Here is a 21275-nt window from a genome sequence, read left to right as displayed (position 1 = left end):
AGGATGGGAATGGGAATGATGGGAGGGGATGGACACAATGGGATGGAAGCAATGGGATGGGAATGGGGATGATGGACTGGGAATGAACACAATGCGATGGGATGGATGCAGTGGAATGGGAATGGGAACAATGGACTGGGATGGACACAATGGAATGGATGCAATGGAGTGGGAATGGGAATGATGGACTGGGATGGAAACAATGGGATGGGAATGGGAGGGATGGAATGGGATGGACACAATGGGATGGATGCAGTGGGATGGGAATGGGAAGGATGGACTGGGAATGAACACAATGGGATGGGATGGACACAATGGAATGGGATGGAAACAATGGAATGGGAATGGGAGGGATGGACACAATGGAATGGGATGGACACTGGAATGGGAACAATGGAATGGGAATAAACACAATAGAATAGCATGAAGACAATGGAATGGGAGGGATGGAATGGGAATGAACACAATGGAATGGGATGGAGACAATGGAATGGGAGGGATGCAATGGGAATGAACACAATGGAATGGGATGGAGACAATGGAATGGGAATGGGAGTGGGGAATGGAATGGACGCAATAGAACAGGAACGGGAATGATGGAATGGGAATGAATGTGATGGAAGTGGGGATGGACGTGATGGAGCTGAACAGGCCCGGGAATGAACACAATGGAATGGGAATGAGCACAAAGGAACTGGGAATGGGAGTGATGGAACTGGGGATGAGCACAGTGGAACTGGGAATGAACGTGATTGGGAACGAACACAAGGGAATGGGAATGAGCACAAAGGAACTGGGGACGAACATGATGGAACTGGAGTGAATGAACACAATGGAATGGGAATGGAAAGGGAATGGAATGGGAATCGATGGGATGAGGGGATTGAAGCGGGATTGGACACGGATTCGATGATATGAGCTCAATTGAAATGAATTAAATGATGAATTAAATCCATTAATGATGAATTAAACCGATTAATGATGAATTAAATGGCGGCCAGTTGGCCATCCCCATGGTGGCCATGACCATCCCCATCCCATTGGCCAACCCTACGACCACCCCAATGGCCGGTTGAGCATCCCCATCCCATAACCATGCCCTTGGCCATCCCTGTGACCACACATCAGTGGCCACTTGGCCATCCCTATGGTGGCCATGACCATCCCCATCCCATGACCAGCCCCTCCTGGCTACACCAGTGACCAGTTGACCATCACCATCCCCATACCATTGACCACCCCGATGGCCACTTGGCCGTCCCCATGGTGACCATGACATCGGTCACTCTTCATGACCAGTTGACCATCCCCATAGTGGCCATGACCATCCCAATCCCCATAACCATCCCCATAACCAAACCATTGACCACCCAAATGACCACTTGACCAGCCCCACGGTGACCATGACCATCCCCATGCCCATCCCATTGACCACCCAATGACCACCCCAATGACCACTTGACCATCTCCATGGTGGCCATGACCATCCCCATGATGACCATACCATGGGCCACCCAATGACCATCCCAATGACCAGTTGACCCTCTCAATCATGACCACGACCATCTCCACCACCATACCATTGACCACCCAGTGACCACCCCAATGGCCACTTGACCATCCCCATAGTGACCATACCATTGACCACCCAGTGACCACCCCATGGCCACTTGACCATCCTCATGATGACCATGACCATCCCCATACCATTGACCATCCAATGACCACCCCAATGGCCACTTGACCATCGCCATGGTCACTATGACCATCCCCATGCCCATGCCCATTGACCACCCAATGACCATCCCAATGACCACTTGACCATCCAATGACCACCCCAATGGCCACTTGACCATCCCCATGGTCACTATGACCATCCCCATGACCATCCCAATGACCAGTTGACCCTCGCCATGGTGACCATGACCGTCCCCATGCCCATACCATTGACCACCCAGTGACCACCCCGATGGCCACTTGACCATCCTCATGATGACCATGACCATCCCCATACCATTGACCACCCAATGACCACCCCAATGGCCACTTGACCAACCCTATGGTCACCAAGACCATCCCCATGCCCATGCCCATCCCATTGATGACCCAATGACCACCCCAATGACCAGTTGACCATACCCATGGTGACCATCCCATTGACCACCCAATGACCAACCAATGGCCACTTGACCATGGTCCCTATGGACACCCATAGACCCCTATGGACCCTATGGACACCCATAGACCCCTATGAACACCCATGGACCCTATGGACACCCACGGACCACTGTGGACACCCATGGACCCTATAGACACCCATGGACCCCTATGGACACCCATGGACCCGTATGGACACCCATGGACCCTATGGACACCCATGGACCCCCATGGTCCCTATGGACACCCATGGACCCTATGGACACCCATGGACCCCCATGGTCCCTATGGACCCCCATGGACCCCTATGGACACCCATGGTCCCTATGGACACCCATGGACCCTATGGACACCCATGGACCCCCATGGACCCTATGGACCCCTATGGACACCCATGGTCCCTATGGACCCCCATGGACCCTATGGACACCCATGGTCCCTATGGACCCCCATGGACCCCCATGGTCCCTATGGACACCCATGGACCCCCATGGTCCCTATGGACACCCATGGACCCATGTGCCATAGCCAAGGAACCGGGTTTTATTCTGCTGCGGTTAAACAAGTGCCCCAATGGGGGGTGGGGGGGGGGGTAAATTTTGGGGTGACCCTTGGGGACACCCCTGGGTGGGGGTGGGGGGGGGGCCACCCCAGGGGGGAGTGGGGGGGGACACAGGGGCCACCCCAACCCCATGGTCCCCCCCGCTATGGGGGGGGATATATATATATATATATTTATAGCTGCAGTGGTCCTTGTCACCCCCCCCCATAATGGTACCTCCCAAACCCCCCCCCCCCCCGAGCGGATTTGGGGTGAAAAGAGGCGATTTTGGCAGTGGTGCCCCTCCCCCACCGCTGCCAAAGGGGGGGGGTGGGGGAGGGGACATAAGGGGGGGCCCCCCCATGGCCCCCCCCCCCCTTTAGTCGTCGATGCAAATGACCTCCCCCCCCCGCGGCTCCTTCTTGTCCTGGCCCTCGGCCTCGCGCTCCCGCTTCACCAGCACGGGGGGACCATTGGCAGCGGCTGCAGTGGGGGGGGACAGTGGGGGTAATGGGGGTAATGGGGGCAATGGGGACAATGGGGGTAATGGGGACAATGGGGACAATGGGGGCAATGGGGGCAATGGGGGTAATGGGGACAATGGGGACAATGGGGGCAATGGGGGCAATGGGGGTAATGGGGACAATGGGGGTAATGGGGACAATGGGGACAATGGGGGTAATGGGGACAATGGGGGCAATGGGGGCAATGGGGACAATGGGGGCAATGGGGGTAATGGGGGCAATGGGGGTAATGGGGGCAATAGGGACAATGGGGGTAATGGGGACAATGGGGTCAATAGGGACAATGGGGGTAATGGGGGTAATGGGGTAATGGGGGCAATGGGGGTAATGGGGACAATGGGGGCAATGGGGGTAATGGGGGCAATGAGGTTCAGGCATAGACCCAGGACCCCCACCCAAAGACCCAGGCACCCATGGACCCCTCCACCCACAGACCCACAGACCCCCCCCCATAGATCCGCAGACCAGGCACCCATGGATCCCCCCATGCCCATAGCACCCATGGGACCCCATCCACTCCCATAGCACCCACGGGCACCCATCTACTCCCATAGCACCCATGGGACCCCATCCATGCCCATAGCACCCATGGGACCCCATCCATGCCCACAGCACCTACAGGACCCCATCCACTCCCATAGCACCCATGGGCCCCCATCCATGCCTGTAGCACCCACGGGACCCCATCCGCTCCCATAGCACCCATGGGACCCCATCCATGCCCATAGCACCCATGGGCCCCCATCCACTCCCATAGCACCCATGGGCCCCCATCCACTCCCATAGCACCCATGGGCCCCATCCATGCCCATAGCACCCATGGGCCCCCATCCATGCCCACAGCACCCATGGTCCCCCCCTCACCGGTGATGAAGGACCCGGGTGGCATCTGGCTGTAGTTGGCCCCTCCAGGGGGGAGGGCTCCGGGTGGGGGGGTCCCAAAGGTGCCCCCATAGGTCTGGGGGGTGGCGTAGGGCCCTGGTGGGAAGGTCTATGGGGACACACACACACACACACACACGACAAGGGTGTCACCTCCCCATTGATGGCACCAGCATGGGGCAGCCCAATGGGTCCCTATGGGTGGCACCAAGGATGGGATGTCCCCAAAGTGAATGATGGCCCCAGTGCATGGCCATGACCCCAAGGAGAATGATGGTCCCCAAGGACAAGGATGTCCCCAAGGACAAGGATGTCCCCAATGCATGGCCATGACCCCAAGGTGAACAATGGTCACCAAGGACAAGGATGGCCCCAAAGACAAAGACATCCCCAATGCATGCCCATGTCCCCAAGGTGGACGATGGTCCCCAAGGACAAGGACGTCCCCAGTGCATGGCCATGTCCCCAATGCATGTCTATGGCCCCAAGGACAAGGATGTCCCCAAGGACAAGGATGTCCCCAGTGCATGGCCATGACCCCAAGGTGAATGATGGTCCCCAAAGACAAAGACATCCCCAGTGCATGGCCATGTCCCCAAAGGGAACGATGTCCCCAATGCATGCCCATGTCCCCAAGGTGAACGATGGTCCCCAAGGACAAGGATGTCCCCAATGCATGGCCATGACCCCAGGGTGAATGATGGTCCCCAAGGACAAGGATGCCCCCAGTGCATGGCCATGTCCCCAAGTACAAGGATGGCCCCAATGCATGCCTGTGTCCCCAGTGCATGCCCATGTCCCCAAAGGGAACGATGTCCCCAGTGCATGGCCATGACCCCAAGGTGAATGATGGTCCCCAAGGACAAAGACATCCCCAATGGATGCCCATGTCCCCAAGGACAAGGATGTCCCCAGTGCATGGCCATGACCCCAAGGTGAACAATGGTCACCAAGGACAAGGACATCCCCAGTGCATGCCCATGTCCCCAAGGTGGACGATGGTCCCCAAGGACAAGGATGTCCCCAGTGCATGGCCATGTCCCCAAGGTGAATGATGGTCCCCAAGGACAAGGATGACCCCAAGGACAAAGATGTCCCCAATGCATGGCCATGACCCCAGGGTGAATGATGATCCCCAAGTACAAGGATGGCCCCAATGCATGCCCATGACCCCAAGGTGAACAATGGTCACCAAGGACAAGGATGTCCCCAAAGACAAAGACATCCCCAATGCATGCCCATGTCCCCAAGGTGGACGATGGTCCCCAAGGACAAGGATGTCCCCAAGGACAAAGATGTCCCCAATGCATGGCCATGACCCCAGGGTGAATGATGATCCCCAAGTACAAGGATGGCCCCAATGCATGCCCATGTCCCCAATGCATGTCTATGTCCCCAAGGACAAGGACGTCCCCAGTGCATTTCGATGTGGGGTGTGTGGGGTGTGTGTGGGGTGTGTGGGGTGTGTGGGGTGTGACTTACCGGCGGGGGGTGGCTCTCGGTGCCCTTGCTGGCCAGGCGGCTGAGGATGCTGCGCTCGGACATCTGGAGGCGGGCGGCGATGGGGGGGATGCGCGAGAGGGTGGCGGGCAGGCGGGTGACGTCCGCCTTCATGTCGCTCAGCAGCTCCTCCAGCTGGTTCAGCACTGGCCCACGGGAACAAAGGGGTGGGGTGGGGGGGCAAAAAAGAGAGAGAAAGAGGGGGGGGGGGGCCCCGTCAGCGCCGGGGGGCCGTCCCGCGCCTACTCGTAGGTTACTCATAGGTTACTCATAGGTTACTCACAGGTTACTCACAGGTTACTCATGGGGTAGGGGGGTCAAGGGGAGGGTGGGGGGAGTGGAGATACTCACGTGAGGGCAAGGGAAGGGGGTAGGGAAGAGGGAAGAGCTACTCAAGGGATACTCAAGGGATGCACCTATGGGGGGGGGGAATGGGGGCATGCTCCAGGGTGGGAGGACTCAGAGGTACTCTGGGTATGAGCCTTGAGGGCTCTGCGGGTACTCCAGGGATGCTCCTTCCAGGCACTGGAGGTCCTATGTGCTCTGACCACACTGGAGCTACTACAGGTTTACTCTGGGTCTGCTCTGCAGACACACCAGGGCTACTCTGGGTACGCTCCTTAGGCCCACCAGAGCTGCTCCTTACCTACTCCTTACCTACTCCTTACCTACTCCAGGTCTGCTGCCTATAGACACAATGGAGCTACCCCAGGTACACGCCTTTAGCAACACCAGGGTTACTCCGAGCTTGAGGGTCTGTGCTGCAGCTACACTGGAGATGCTCCAGACTTACTCCTTCACCACTCCAGCCTACTCCTGGCACACCAGAGCTACCGCAAGGACAATGGCCAGCAACACCGGAGATACTCCGGGTATGGTCCTCACTCCCCCTGGGCTACAGCAGAGCTACTCAGGGCATCCTCATCACTTACTCCTGCTCGGGGCTAAGAGCATGCAGGCACAGCACTGAGGATACCCATCGCACAGCCCCGTCAGCCTGTGACGCTCATCACTTACTCCAGTGATACTCACTGCTTACTCCAGTGACACTCTGGCCTTACTCTTGTGATACTAACTGCTTACACCTACGGTACTCATTGCTTACTCCAATGACACTTGGTGCTTACTCCAGTGATACTCGTTGCTTACTCCTGTGGTACTCATAACTTACTAAAGTGATACTCATCGCTAACTCCTGTGATACTCATCCCTTACTCCTGTGTGCTACTTATCGCTTGCTCCAATGATACTCATCGCTTACTCCAATGATACTCATCGCTTACTCCAATAATACTAATCGCTTACTCCAATGATACTCATCACTTACTCTAATGATACTCACCACTTACGCTAATGACACTCATCACTTACTCCAGTACTACCCATTGCTTACTCCAAGGATACTCGTCACTTACTACAAGGATACTCATCGCTTACTCCAGTGCTGCTCATTGCTAACTCCAATGCTACTCATCACTTACTCCAGTGATACTCATTGCTAACTCCAATGCTACTCATCACTTACTCCAGTGATACTCATTGCTAACTCCAATGCTACTCATCGCTTACTCCAGTGCTGCTCATCGCTTACTCCTGATACTCATCACTTACTCCAGTGATACTCATCGCTAACTCCAATGCTACTCATCGCTTACTCCAGTGCTGCTCATCGCCTACTCCAGTGATACTCATCGCTTACTCCAACGCTACTCTGGCCTTACTCCAACGCTACTCCTCGCTTACTCAGCACCTTCCCCTGGAGCCCTCCATTAAGCACACCAGAGCTACTCCGCACATACACCAGAGTTACACAGTCCATGCCCCCCCCCCGGGGCCAAGCCATCACATGCAAGCAGGGGCCGCCCCGCCGTACACCAGCATTACTCCAGCCTTCCTCATCACGGCATGCACCCGGGGGTGGGGGGGGGGGGGGGGGGGGGTTTGGGGGCCCATACTCTCCCCATGCCCCCAGTTACAAGGGGCACCTCCAGCCTTACCCCCCCCTCCCCACAAGCACCACCTTAGCGCAAAGCAAGAGGCACCCGCCGGCTCCTTGCCCCATAGCGGCCACCTCAAAGCCTCACCCCACTTACTCCGAGCTTACTCCCACCCCAAAAACCCCGTTTTGGGGGGACTTTTCCCAACCTCCCCCCCAACCCCGCAATCTTTTGCCCCCTTCAAACCCCCCCCCCCCCAACATTCCCCACACACCCCCCCCCCCAACACACACACCCCCCCCGCCCCAATCCGGCCGCCAGAAAGCAACAAACGCAGAGCAAGGATACACCGGGAGCCGGTTGGGAAGGAGAACCCCACTTTAATGATCGAGAAGCGCGGGTACAGAGGTGCCGGGAGCTACACGGGGCGTCCGCGCCGGGCGCGCCGGCCCCCCCGCCTCTTACCCTTGTGTAGGACGGCGTTCGCGGGCTTGTTGCCCGCCAGCGACTCCTTGGACAAGTGCTGGTGGCTCTCGGCCAGGCACTCGACCTCGGCGAAGCGGGTGTTGAGGGCCATGGCGGGGTGGCTGGGGTCCTGCGTCATGTTGAGGTACGCGGCGCGCCGGAGCTGCTCCTCGATCACCAGCGCTTGCTCCAGGAGCTGTGGGGAGGAGATGGAGGGGGGGGGGGGAGAAGATACAGGGAGAAATGAGTGGGGGGGGTAATGGGGTTGTGGGCAAGAGGATCCGGCTCTCACCAAGAGCATCGCGGCGATGGCCTTGGCGTCAGGCAGAGCGGTCGACTTGGTGGTACCCATCGGCAAGAGCACCCAGCTGCGACCTTACCCATCACCAAGGGCATCCGAGCACCCAACTATGATGTTACTGTCACCAAAAGCATCCAACTTGGTGGTACCCATCACCGAGAGCACCCAACCTCGACCTTAACCATCACCAAGGGCATCCAAGCAACCAACTATGACGCTATTATCACCAAAAGCATCCAACTTGATGGTACCCATCACCGAGAGCACCCAACTGCGACCTTAACCATCACCAAGGGCATCCAAGCAACCAACTATGACGCTATTATCACCAAAAGCATCCAACTTGATGGTACCCATCACCGAGAGCACCCAACTGCGACCTTAACCATCACCAAGAGCACCCAACTATGACCTTAACCATCACCAAGGGCATCCAAAGCACCCAACTATGACGTCACTATCACCCAGAGCATCCAGCTCTGGTCTTACCCATCACCAAGAGCACCCAACTGTGAGCTCAGCCATGATCAACAGCTCCCAAGCACCCAACTGTGTCGTTACCATCACCAAGAGCACCCAACTGACACCGCAACAATGACCAAGCGCACCCAACTATGACCTCAACCATCACCAAGAGAATCCAAGAACACAACTGTGATTTTACCGTCACCAAGAGCACCCAGCTCGGGTGTCATCCATCACCCAGAGCACCCAGCTCTGGTGTTACCCATCACCCAGAGCACTCAGCTCTGGTGTTACCCAACAGCACCCAACTCTGGTGTTACCCATCACCCAGAGCACTCAGCTCTGGTGTTACCCAACAGCACCCAACTCTGGTGTTACCCATCACCCAGAGCACCCAACTCTGGTGTTACCTATCACCCAGAGCACCCAACTCCGGTGCTACCCATCACCCAGAGCACCCAACTCTGGTGCTACCCATCACCCAGAGCACCCAGCTCTGGTGCTACCCATCACCCAGAGCACCCAACTCTGGTGTTACCCAACAGCACCCAACTCTGGTGTTACCCATCACCCAGAGCACCCAGCTCTGGTGCTACCCATCACCCAGAGCACCCAACTCTGGTGTTACCCAACAGCACCCAACTCTGGTGTTACCCATCACCCAGAGCACCCAGCTCTGGTGTTACCCAACAGCACCCAACTCTGGTGTTACCCATCACCCAGAGCACCCAGCTCTGGTGTTACCCAACCGCACCCAACTCTGGTGCTACCCATCACCCAGAGCACCCAACTCTGGTGTTACCCAACAGCACCCAACTCTGGTGCTACCCATCACCCAGAGCACCCAACTCTGGTGTTACCCATCACCCAGAGCACCCAGCTCTGGTGTTACCCATCACCCAGAGCACCCAGCTCTGGTGCTACCCATCACCCAGAGCACCCAACTCTGGTGCTACCCATCACCCAGAGCACCCAGCTCTGGTGTTACCCAACAGCACCCAGCTCTGGTGTTACCCATCACCCAGAGCACCCAACTCTGGTGTTACCCATCACCCAGAGCACCCAACTCTGGTGATACCCAACAGCACCCAATTCTGGTGTTATCCATCACCCAGAGCACCCAACTCTGGTGCTACCCATCACCCAGAGCACCCAACTCTGGTGTTACCCATCACCCAGAGCACCCAGCTCTGGTGTTACCCAACAGCACCCAACTCTGGTGTTACCCATCACCCAGAGCACCCAACTCTGGTGTTACCCATCACCCAGAGCACCCAACTCTGGTGATACCCAACAGCACCCAACTCTGGTGCTACCCATCACCCAGAGCACCCAGCTCTGGTGTTACCCATCACCCAGAGCACCCAGCTCTGGTCTTACCCATCACCCAGAGCACCCAACTCTGGTGCTACCCATCACCCAGAGCACCCATGGCCCCTGTGCACATGCACCCCTCATGCACATGTGATCCTTGTGCTCACGTGACTCTCACACACACATGACCCTGGTGAACACATGACCCTTGCGCACACGTGATCCTCATACACACGTGACCTTTGTGCAAGCACCACCCGCATGCACACGTGACCCTTCTGCACACGTGACCCCTGTATACACGACGTTCATGAACACGTGACCCTCGTGCACACGTGATCCTGGTGCACACGTGACCCTGGTGCACACGTGACCCTCATGCAAGCACCACCCTTGTGCACACCCAATCCTGGGGCACATGCAACCTGTATGTACACGTGACCCTGGTGCACACATGACACTTGTGCAAGCACCATCCCCATGCACACATGACCCTGGTGCACATGTGACCATGATGAACGTGTGACCCTCATGCACACATGACCCTGGTGTACACGTGACCATGATGAACACGTGACCCTCATGCACACATGACACTGGTGCAATCGTGACCATGATGAACACGTGACCCTCATGCACACATGACCCTGGTGCAATCGTGACCATGATGAACACGTGACCCTCAGGCACACATGATCCTGGTGAGCATGTGACCATAATGAACATGTGACACTCATGCACACACAACCCTCATACACACATGACCCTGGTGCACACATGACCGTGATGAACACAGATCCTCATGCACACGTGACCCTGGTGAACACATAAGCATGATGAACACGTGACCCTCATGCACACATGACACTGGTGAACACGTGACCATGATGAACATGTGACCCTCATGCACACATGACACTGGTGCACATGTGACCGTGATGAACACAGATCCTCATGCACACATAACCCTGCTGCACACATGACCATGATGAACACGTGACCCTCATACAGGCACAACCTTCGTGCACACGTGACTCTGGTACACATATGACCACGGTGAACACGTGAACACGTGACCATGATGAACATGTGACCCTCATGCACACATGACACTGGTGCACACGTGACCGTGATGAACACAGATCCTCATGCACACATAACCCTGCTGCACACATGATCATGATGAACACGTGACCCTCATGCACACACAACCCTTGTACATACATGACCCTGGTGCACACGTGACCATGATGAACACGTAACCCTCACGCACACGAGACCCTGGTGTACACGTGACCCGCATGCAGACACAACCCTCGTGCACACATGACTCCGGTGCACATATGACCATGGTGAACACGTGACCCTCATGCACACATGACCCTCATGGCAAGCCCCCCCCCCCCCCCCACCGCCGGGGCCCTCACCTTGAAGCGCCGGGCCAGGAACTTGTTCTTCATCTCCAGGAAGTTCCCTTTGGAAGCTTCGCCCTTGAAGGGTTCGTTGATGACCCCGAAGGCGCCGTCGTTCTGGATGTCGGTCCAGCGCGCGTAGCCGTGGCTGAGCGCTAAGGACCGTCACGTGTCAACACGCGTGTCAGCACGTGTGTCAGCACGTGGTCACCGCGTCGTCACGTCATCCTGTCCCTAACGCCACCCTCATTGGCCCTCCATTCACCCCCAGCCAATGCGTGGAGCCATGGCTGAGCGCTAGGGACCATCACGTGTCAACACACGTGTCATCACGTGTGTCATCACGTGTGGCATCACGTGGTCACCGCGTCATCACATCATCCTGTCCCTAACTTCACCCTCATTGGCTCTCCGTTCACCCCAGCCAACGCATGGAGCCGTGGCTGAGCACTAAGGACTGTCATGTGTCAACACACGTGTCATCACGTGTGTCATCACGTGTGTCATCACGTGGTCACCGCGTCATCACATCATCCTGTCCCTAACGCCACCCTCATTGGCTCTCCATTCACCCCCAGCCAATGCATGGAGCCATGGCTGAGGGCCGAGGACCGTCACGTGCCAGCACACATGTCACCATGTGTGGCATCACATGTGTCATCACGCGTGGCATCACGTGTGTCATCACGTGGTCACCGCGTCACCATGTCATCCTCTCCCTAACTTCACCCTCATTGGCCCTCCATTCACCCCCAGCCAACGCATGGAGCCGTGGCTGAGTGCTAAGGACCGTCACGTGTCAACACGCGTGGCATCACGTGTGTCATCACGTGGTCACCGCATCACCATGTCATTCTCTCCCTAACTTCACCCTCATTGGCTCTCCGTTCACCCCCAGCCAATGCACGTAGCCATGGCTGAGCACTAAGGACCGTCATGTGTCAACACGCGTGTCAGCATGCGTGTCATCACATGTGTATCATGTGTGTCATCACGTGTGTCATCACGTGGTCACCGCGTCATCACATCATCCTGTCCCTAACGTCACCCTCATTGGCCCTCCGTTCACCCCCAGCCAATGCGCGCAGCCGTGGCTGAGCACTAAGGACCATCACGTGTCAGCACGCGTGTCAGCACGTGTGTCATCACGTGTGTCATCACGTGGTCACTGCGTCATCACGTGTGTTACCAAGTCACTCTCATTGGGCCACCTTGTCCCCAACATCCCCCCATTCTGAAGGTCACCATCGTGTTCCTGCGTCGCCATGGCTGTGTAACTGTCACCACGTCACCGTGTCACCATCAGCATGTCACCGTCACCACGTCACCGTCACCAGGTCACCATCACCGCGTCACCGTCACTGTGTCACCGTCACCACGTCACCGTCACCGCGTCACCATCACGTCACCGTCACCGCGTCACCGTCACCGCATCACCGTCACCACGTCACCGTCACCGCATCACCGTCACCGCGTCATCGTCGTCGCGTCACCGTTGTCGCGTCACCATCACCACGTCACCATCACGTCACCGTCGTCACATCACCGTCACCACGTCACTGTCACCGCGTCACCATCACGTCACCGTCACCATGTCACCGTCACCGCATCACCGTCACCACGTCACTGTCATCACGTCACCGTCACCACGTCACCGTCGTCGCGTCACCGTCACCGCGTCACCGTGTCACTGTCACCGCGTCACCATCACCGTGTCACCATCACCACATCACCATCACCGCGTCACCATCACCGCGTCACTGTCACCATGTCACCATCACCACGTCACCATCACCACGTCACTGTCACCATGTCACCATCACCACGTCACCATCACCACATCACCGTCACCGCGTCACCGTCACCATGTCACCATCACCACGTCACCGTCACCCCTACCTTGGTGGCACCCTCCTCGGTGCTGCCACTGCCACCAGGGAGGGGGAAAAGGAGGAAGAAGAAGACGGAAGAGGAGGAAGAAGAGGAGGAGGGAGAGGATAAGGAAAAGAAAGCAGGAGGAAGAGGAAGAGGGAAGGGGAAGAAGAGGAGGAGGAGGAGAGAAGACGAAGAGGAAGAGGATAAGGAAAAGGAAGGAGGAAGAATAGGCAAAAGAAAAAGAGGAAGAGGAAGAGGAGGAAGAGGAGGAGGAAGAAGGAAGACAAAAGAGGAAGAGGATAAGGAAAAGGAAGCAGGAAGAAGAAGAGGAAAAGGAAGAGAGAAGGGGAAGGAGGAGGAAGAAGAAAAGGAAGCAGGAAGAAGAGGAAGAGGAGGAAGAGAAGGAGGGAGAAGATAAGGAAAAGGAAGCAGAAAGAAGAGGAAAAGAGAGAAGGGGAAGAAGAGGGAAGATGAAGAAGAGGAAGAGGAGGATGAGGAAGAGGAAGCAGGAAGAAGAGGAAGAGGGAAGACAAAGAGGAAGAGGATGAGGAAGAGGAAGCAGGAAGAAGCAGCAGGGAAGGAGGAGGAAGAGGAGGAAAAGGAAGAGGGAAGATGGAGAAGGAGGAGACGGAAGAGGAAGAGGAGGAAGAGGAGGAGGAAGGGCAGAGCCCCCCGGAAGGATACAGCACGATCCCAGCCAGCAGCCAGTAGTCGTGGCGCCGGTGCCAGATCTCATTGAGCTTCCCGGAGGAGATGGCGGCGCGCTCCTCGTTCTGCCACAGCGTGTGCAGCTCTATGGGGCACGGCGTGGGGGGGGGGACACACAATGGGGTCAGTGCCACCCCTCAGGGTCCCCATTGTGTGCCCCCCCCCCCAACTTCGGTGTCGTCCCCCCCCCCTCACCCGTGAAGCCCCCGTCGGCGATGTTGAACATGAACCGCGGCTTCTCGGCCTTGTCGTCGCGGCGCCCGTTGGCGCGGGGCTCGGCTTTGGGCTCCTTCTCGGCCTTCAGCTCCTCTATGGGGGGCAAAGGGGGGGCGCAGGGGGCACGTCAGGGGGTGGGGGGACGATGGGGGGGGGGGCCGGACCGCATTGGGACCCCCCCCCCCGCCCCAGACCCTCTCCTGTCAGCAGGAGGCCATTGGGAGCCATCAGTAGGCTCCAGAGTGAACACGGCACGAGAAAGGGCAGGGGGAAGCCACGCCCCCAGCATAGGCTAAGCCACGCCCCCCCAGGCTAAGCGCCACCCCCCATAGGTTAAGCCACAGCCCCCATAGGCTAAGCCACACCCCCCACGATAAGCTCCACCCCCGATAGGCTAAGCCACACCCCCTATGCTAAGCGCCACCCCCCATAGGCTAAGCCACACCCTCCCATAAGCTCCACCCCCTTAGGCTAAGCCACACCCCCCACGATAAGCTCCACCCCCGATAGGCTAAGCCACACCCCCTATGCTAAGCGCCACCCCCCATAGGCGAAGCCACACCCCCCATGATAAGCTCCACCCCCATAGGCTAAGCCATGCCCCCTCGGCTAAGCTACACCCCCATAGGCTAAGCTATGCCCCCCACAGGCTAAGCCACGCCTCCCATAGGCTAAGATCCACCCCATAGGCTAAGCCATGCCCCCTATAGGATAAGCTCCACCTACATCGGCTAAGCCACACCCCCCATAGGCTAAGCTCCACCCCATAGGCTAAGCCATGCCCCCTATAGGCTTAAGCTCCACCCCATAGGTTAAGCCACACCCTCCATAGGCTAAGCTCCACCCCATAGGCTAAGCCACACCCCCCATAAACTAAGCTCCACCCCATAGGCTAAGCTCCACCCCCATAGGCTAAGCCACACCCCCATAGGCTAAGCCACACCCCCCATAGGCTAAGCCATACACCCATAGGCTAAGCCATACCCCCATAGGCTAAGCTCCACCCCCATAGGCTAAGCTCCACCCCATAGGCTAAAACACCCCCATAGGCTAAGCTCCACCCCATAGGCTAAGCCCCACCTCATAGGCTAAGCTCCACCCCATATGCTAAGCCACACCCCCCATAGGCTAAGCCACACCCCCATAGGCTAAGCTCCACCCCATATGCTAAGCCCCACCCCCCATAGGCTAAGCCACACCCCCATAGGCTAAGCTCCACCCCACAGGCTAAGCCACACCCCCCATAGGCTAAACTATACCCCCATAGGCTAAGCTCCACCCCATAGGCTAAGCTCTACCCCATAGGCTAAGCTCTGCCCCCCTCGGGTAAGCCACGCCTCTCATGGGCTAAGCCCCGCCCCCCTCGGCTAAGCCCCGCCTCTCATGGGCTAAGCCCCGCCCCCCGGCACCTCGCTTGGGGTCGGGGTCCCCCGGGCGCTCCTTGGGGTCCTCCTCAGGGGGCTTCTCGTCCGCCCTGTCCGCGCCGGGGGCCTCCGCGCCTGCGGCGGGCATTATGGGATGTCAGCGGTGGGGGGGCATTATGGGATGTCAGCGGTGGGAGGGGGCATTATGGGATGTCAGCGGTGGGGGGGCATTATGGGATGTCAGCGGTGGGGGCATTATGGGATGTCAGCGGTGGGGGCATTATGGGATGTCAGCGGTGGGGGGGCATTATGGGATGTCAGCGGTGGGAGGGGGCATTATGGGATGTCAGCGGTGGGGGGGCATTATGGGATGTCAGCGGTGGGGGCATTATGGGATGTCAGCGGTGGGGGCATTATGGGATGTCAGCGGTGGGGGGGCATTATGGGATGTCAGCGGTGGGGGCATTATGGGATGTCAGCGGTGGGGGCATTATGGGATGTCAGCGGTGGGGGCATTATGGGATGTCAGCCGTGGGGGCATTATGGGATGTCAGCCGTGGGGGCATTATGGGATGTCAGCGGTGGGGGCATTATGGGATGTCAGCCGTGGGGGCATTATGGGATGTCAGCGGTGGGGGCATTATGGGATGTCAGCGGTGGGGGGGCATTATGGGATGTCAGCGGTGGGGGGGCATTATGGGATGTCAGCGGTGGGGGGGCATTATGGGATGTCAGCGGTGGGGGGGGGCATTATGGGATGTCAGCGGTGGGGGCATTATGGGATGTCAGCGGTGGGGGCATTATGGGATGTCAGCGGTGGGGGGGCATTATGGGATGTCAGCGGTGGGGGGCATTATGGGATGTCAGCGGTGGGGGGGGGCATTATGGGATGTCAGCGGTGGGGGCATTATGGGATGTCAGCGGTGGGGGCATTATGGGATGTCAGCGGTGGGGGGGCATTATGGGATGTCAGCGGTGGGAGGGGTATTATGGGATGTTACGGGGTGGGAGGGGGTATTATGGGATGTTACGGGGTGGGAGGGGGTATTATGGGATGCTATGGGGTATTATGGGGTACTGGCAGTGTTATGGGATATTAGGGGGTATTATGGGGTATTATGGGGTACTCGCAGTATTATGGGATGTTAGGGGGTATTAGGGGGTACTGGGGGTATTATAGGATATTATGGGGTATTACGGGACATTACGGGGCATTATAGGATATTATGGGGTATTACAGGGTATTATGGGATATTATGGGATATTATGGGGTATTATGGGGTACTGGCGGTATTATGGGATGTTAGGGGGTATTAGGGGGTATTATGGAGCACTGGAAGGATTATGGGATACTGTAAGATATTATGGGGTATTATGGGACATTACGGGGCATTATAGGATATTATGGGGTATTACAGGGTATTACGGGATATTATGGGGTATTATGGGCTATCATGGGATATTATGGGATATGAGGTATGGGATATTATGGGATATGGGATACTATGGGATGTAAAGAGATATGGAATATGGGATATTATGGGATATCAGGTATGGGATATTATGGGAGATGGGATATCATGGGATATTATGGGACATGGGATATTATGGAATATGATTGGATACGGGGTATTATGGGATACTATGAGATATTATGGGGTATTAGGGGATATTATGGGATATTATGGGATATTATGGGGTATTATGAGTTATTATGGGATATTATTGAATATGGGATATAAGGTATTATGGGATATGGGGGACGGGATATGATGGGATATGGGGTATTACAGGATATGATGGGATATGGGGTATTACAGGATATGATGGGATATGGGGTATTATGGGGTATTATGGGATATTATGGGGTATTATGGGATGTGATGGGATATGGGGTATTATGGGGTATTATGGGATATTATGGGGTATTCTGGGATGCGATGGGAGATGGGGTATTATGGGGTATTATGGGATATTATGGGGTATTATGGAATATGATGGGGTATGGGGTATTACGGGGTATTCTGGGATGCGATGGGATACGGGGTATTCTGGGACGGGGGGGTCACTCACCCGCTCGCTCCTCGCGGGCCGGGGTCCCTTCGGCCTCGGGCTCCCTGTGGCCGGGTCCTTCCTCCTCCTCCCCCTTGCGCATCCCCTCGGCCTCGCTGCCGTCACCCGGCGACGGGGGCACCTCGGGGACCGGCGGCTGCCATAGGGGACACAGCGGGGGGGGGGGGGGGCACGTCACCCCCTCTGGACCCCCCTAGGGCAGCGGGACCCTGCAGGGGCGGGGGCCGTCGCCGTCACCCACCTCCGGCTCCGTCTTCTCGGCGCCTCTGGGCTCCCTCTCGTCCCTCGGGTCCCCGTGGTCCCGGTCCGGGGGCGGCCCCGGCCCGTCCCCGCGCTCGCTGGGGGCTGGCGTGGCTGGGGCAGGGCAGGGGGGCCGTCAGGGTATTATGGGATGGGGACGGCGGGGTATTATGGGATGGGGATGGCGGGGTATTATGGGATGGGGATGGCGGGGTATTATGGGATAGGGGATGGCGGGGTATTATGGGATAGGGGACGTCGGGGTATTATGGGATAGGGGACGTCGGGTATTATGGGATAGGGGATGTCGGGGTATTATGGGATAGGGGACGTCAGGTATTATGGGATAGGGGATGTCGGGGTATTATGGGATAGGGGACGTCGGGGTATTATGGGATAGGGGACGTCAGGTATTATGGGATAGGGGATGTCAGGGTATTATGGGATAGGGGATGTCGAGGTATTATGGGATAGGGGATGTCGGGTATTATGGGATAGGGGATGTCGAGGTATTATGGGATAGGAGACGTCCCTACAGCCTGGCCCCATCCCGAGTCCCCATGGCCGCAGGTCCCCATCCCTGGCTCTTCACCCACCTCATCCTGAGCCCTCAAGTCCTCTGTATCCTGCATCCCCATCCCATCCCCTTCATCCCATCCTACCCCATCCCCATGCACCCCCATGTCCCCTGTATCCCCATCCTATCCCCTGTGAATGCATGTGGATGGGATGTATCCCATCCTGCTCCCATCCCAATGTCGCCTCTATCCCCATCCTGCTCCTTCATCCCCATCCATTCTCCATCCCCATCCCATATCCCATATCCCACACCCCATACCCCACACCCCATACCCCACACCCCATACCCCATATCCCATACCCCATACCCCATACCCCGTACCCCACACCCTGCACCCCACACCCCACACAGCCCCCATCCGGTTACCGGGGGTGTGTGGGGCGGGGCTGGGGGGGCCGCTGTGCTCGGGGCTGGGGGGCCCGGTCCTGGCGGGGGAGGAGGCTCGGGACGAGCGCTTGGAGTCGGCGGCGCTGGGCTCCGGGGCCAGCTCGGGGAGGCTCCAGCGCCCGTTGATGTGCTCGAACTCCTGCACCTGAGAGGCACCGGGCACCCATGGGTGGGGGGCACCCATTGGGTGCGGGGGTCCATGGGGGCAACCATGGGTGGTAGGATCCATAGGGGCACCCATGGGTGGGGGGCATTCATTGGGTGCGGGGGTCCATAGGGGCACCCATGGGTGGGGGGACCCATTGGGTGCAGGGGGCCATTGGGGCACCCATGGGTGGTGGACACCCATTGGGGCACCCATGGGTGGGGGGCACCCACTGGGGCATGCATGTGTGAGGGGATCCATAGGGGCACCCATGGGTGGGGGGGTCCATAGGGGCACACATGGGTGGGGGCACCCATTGGAGCATGCATGGGAGGGGGATCCATTGGGGCACCCATGGGTGGGGGGGATCCATTGGGGCACCCATGGGTGGGGGGATCCATAGGGGCACCCATCGGTGGGGGATCCTTTGGGGCAACCAAGGGTGGGAGGATCCATAAAGGCACCCATGTGTGGGGGCACCCATTGGAGCATGCATGGGTGGTGGGCACCCATTGGGGCACGCATGGGTGGGGGATCCATTGGGGGCACCCATGGGTGGGGGGATCCATTGGAGCAAGCATGGGTGGTGGTCACCCATTGGGGCACGCATGGGTGGTGGGCACGCATTGGGGCACCCATGGGTGGCACATCCACTGAGGCACCCATGGGTGGGGGGATCCATTGCGACACCCATGGGGGGGGCACCCACTGGGGCACGCATGGGAGGGGGATCCATTGGGGCACCCATGGGTGGGGGATCCATTGGGGCAACCAAGGGTGGGGGGATCCATAGGGGCACCCATGGATGGGGAGCCCCATAGGGACACACAAGGGTGGGGGGGGAACCCATGGGTGGGGAGCACCCATACAGGTACCCATGGGTAGGGGGGAAACCACAGGAGGGGGGACCCATATGGGCATGCATGGGTGGGGGGCACCCATAGGGGTAACCCATGGGTGGAGGGGGAAACCATGGGTGGTGTGGGGAACCCATAGACGCACCCATGTGTGGGGGGCACCCATAGGGGAGAACAGAGAGAAGAGGAACCCATAGAGGGGTCCAGAGGCACCTATTAGGAGGAACCACCTCTATATACCCCCATAGGTGGAGGGCAACCATAGAGGCACCCATGGGTGGGGGGCACCCATAGAGGCACCCATGGGTGGGGGGCACCTATAGGGGGGAACAAGGAGCATCCATGGATGTGAGGCACCCATAGTGGGGAACAAGCAACACCCATGGATGGGAGGCACCCAAAGGGGTGGGGGGTGCCCATGGGGGTAAGCGGGGGGCACCCATGGGTGCTGGTACCTTCTTCTTGACGAGGGACATGACCCCGATGCGGGTCAGGACCTGCTGCCGGGACAGCCCCTCCCGGGGGACCCCGTCCGCAAACGTCTCGGAGCCGTCGGCACCCGGCTCGCAGAGGTGCCGCATGAACAGGGACACGTAGGCTCTGGAGGGGACAGCATCGACACCCATTGACACCCATTGACACCCATTGACACCCATAGAGCCCATTGACACCCACTGACACCCACTGATACCCATTGACGCCCATAGAGCCCATTGACACCCACTGACACCCATAGAGCCCTCCCCAGGCTCACAGAGGTGCCGCATGAACAGGGACACGTAGGCTCTGGAGGGGACAGCATCGACACCCATTGACACCCATTGACACCCATAGAGCCCACTGACACCCACTGATACCCATTGACACCCATAGAGCCCATTGACACCATAGAGCCCTCCCCAGGCTCACAGAGGTGCCACATGAACAGGGACACGTAGGCTCTGGAGGGGACAGCATCGACACCCATTGACACCCATTGACACCCATTGACACCCATAGAGCCCACTGGCACCCATTGACACCCACTGATACCCACTGACACCCAATGACACCCACTGAAAACCATTGACACCCATAGAGCCCATTGACACCCACTGACACCCACTGATACCCACTGACACCCATAGAGCCCATTGACACCCACTGATACCCATTGACACCCATAGAGCCCATTGACACCCATTGACACCCATAGAGCCCATTGACACCATAGAGCCCTCCCGAGGCTCGCAGAGGTGCCGCATGAACAGGGGGACACATAGGCTCTGGAGGGGACAGCATCGACATCCACTGACACCCATTGACACCCATAGAGCCCATTGACACCGATTG

General features: G+C 57.9%; 1 protein-coding gene across 1 annotated transcript in view; it reads right to left on the bottom strand.

Moving 5' to 3' along the window:
- Positions 1-2677: 2677 nt before the first annotated feature.
- LOC136023416 (chromodomain-helicase-DNA-binding protein 3-like) overlaps positions 2678-21275 on the bottom strand; it is a 73909-nt gene continuing 55311 nt past the window's right edge. The window contains 12 exon segments of the mRNA XM_065697833.1: positions 2678-3181; positions 4087-4213; positions 5587-5750; positions 8007-8202; positions 11514-11646; positions 14058-14166; positions 14277-14390; positions 15707-15796; positions 17735-17870; positions 17976-18088; positions 18921-19086; positions 20399-20543. Of these exon segments, the coding sequence (XP_065553905.1) occupies positions 3078-3181; positions 4087-4213; positions 5587-5750; positions 8007-8202; positions 11514-11646; positions 14058-14166; positions 14277-14390; positions 15707-15796; positions 17735-17870; positions 17976-18088; positions 18921-19086; positions 20399-20543 (1597 nt within the window). The 3' untranslated portion in view covers positions 2678-3077.

Source organism: Lathamus discolor, chromosome 18, assembly GCF_037157495.1.
Source record: "Lathamus discolor isolate bLatDis1 chromosome 18, bLatDis1.hap1, whole genome shotgun sequence".
NCBI classification, from domain to species: domain Eukaryota; kingdom Metazoa; phylum Chordata; class Aves; order Psittaciformes; family Psittacidae; genus Lathamus; species Lathamus discolor.
Note: the sequence above shows the minus strand (reverse complement) of the source record. Positions and strands in the feature narration are given on the sequence as shown.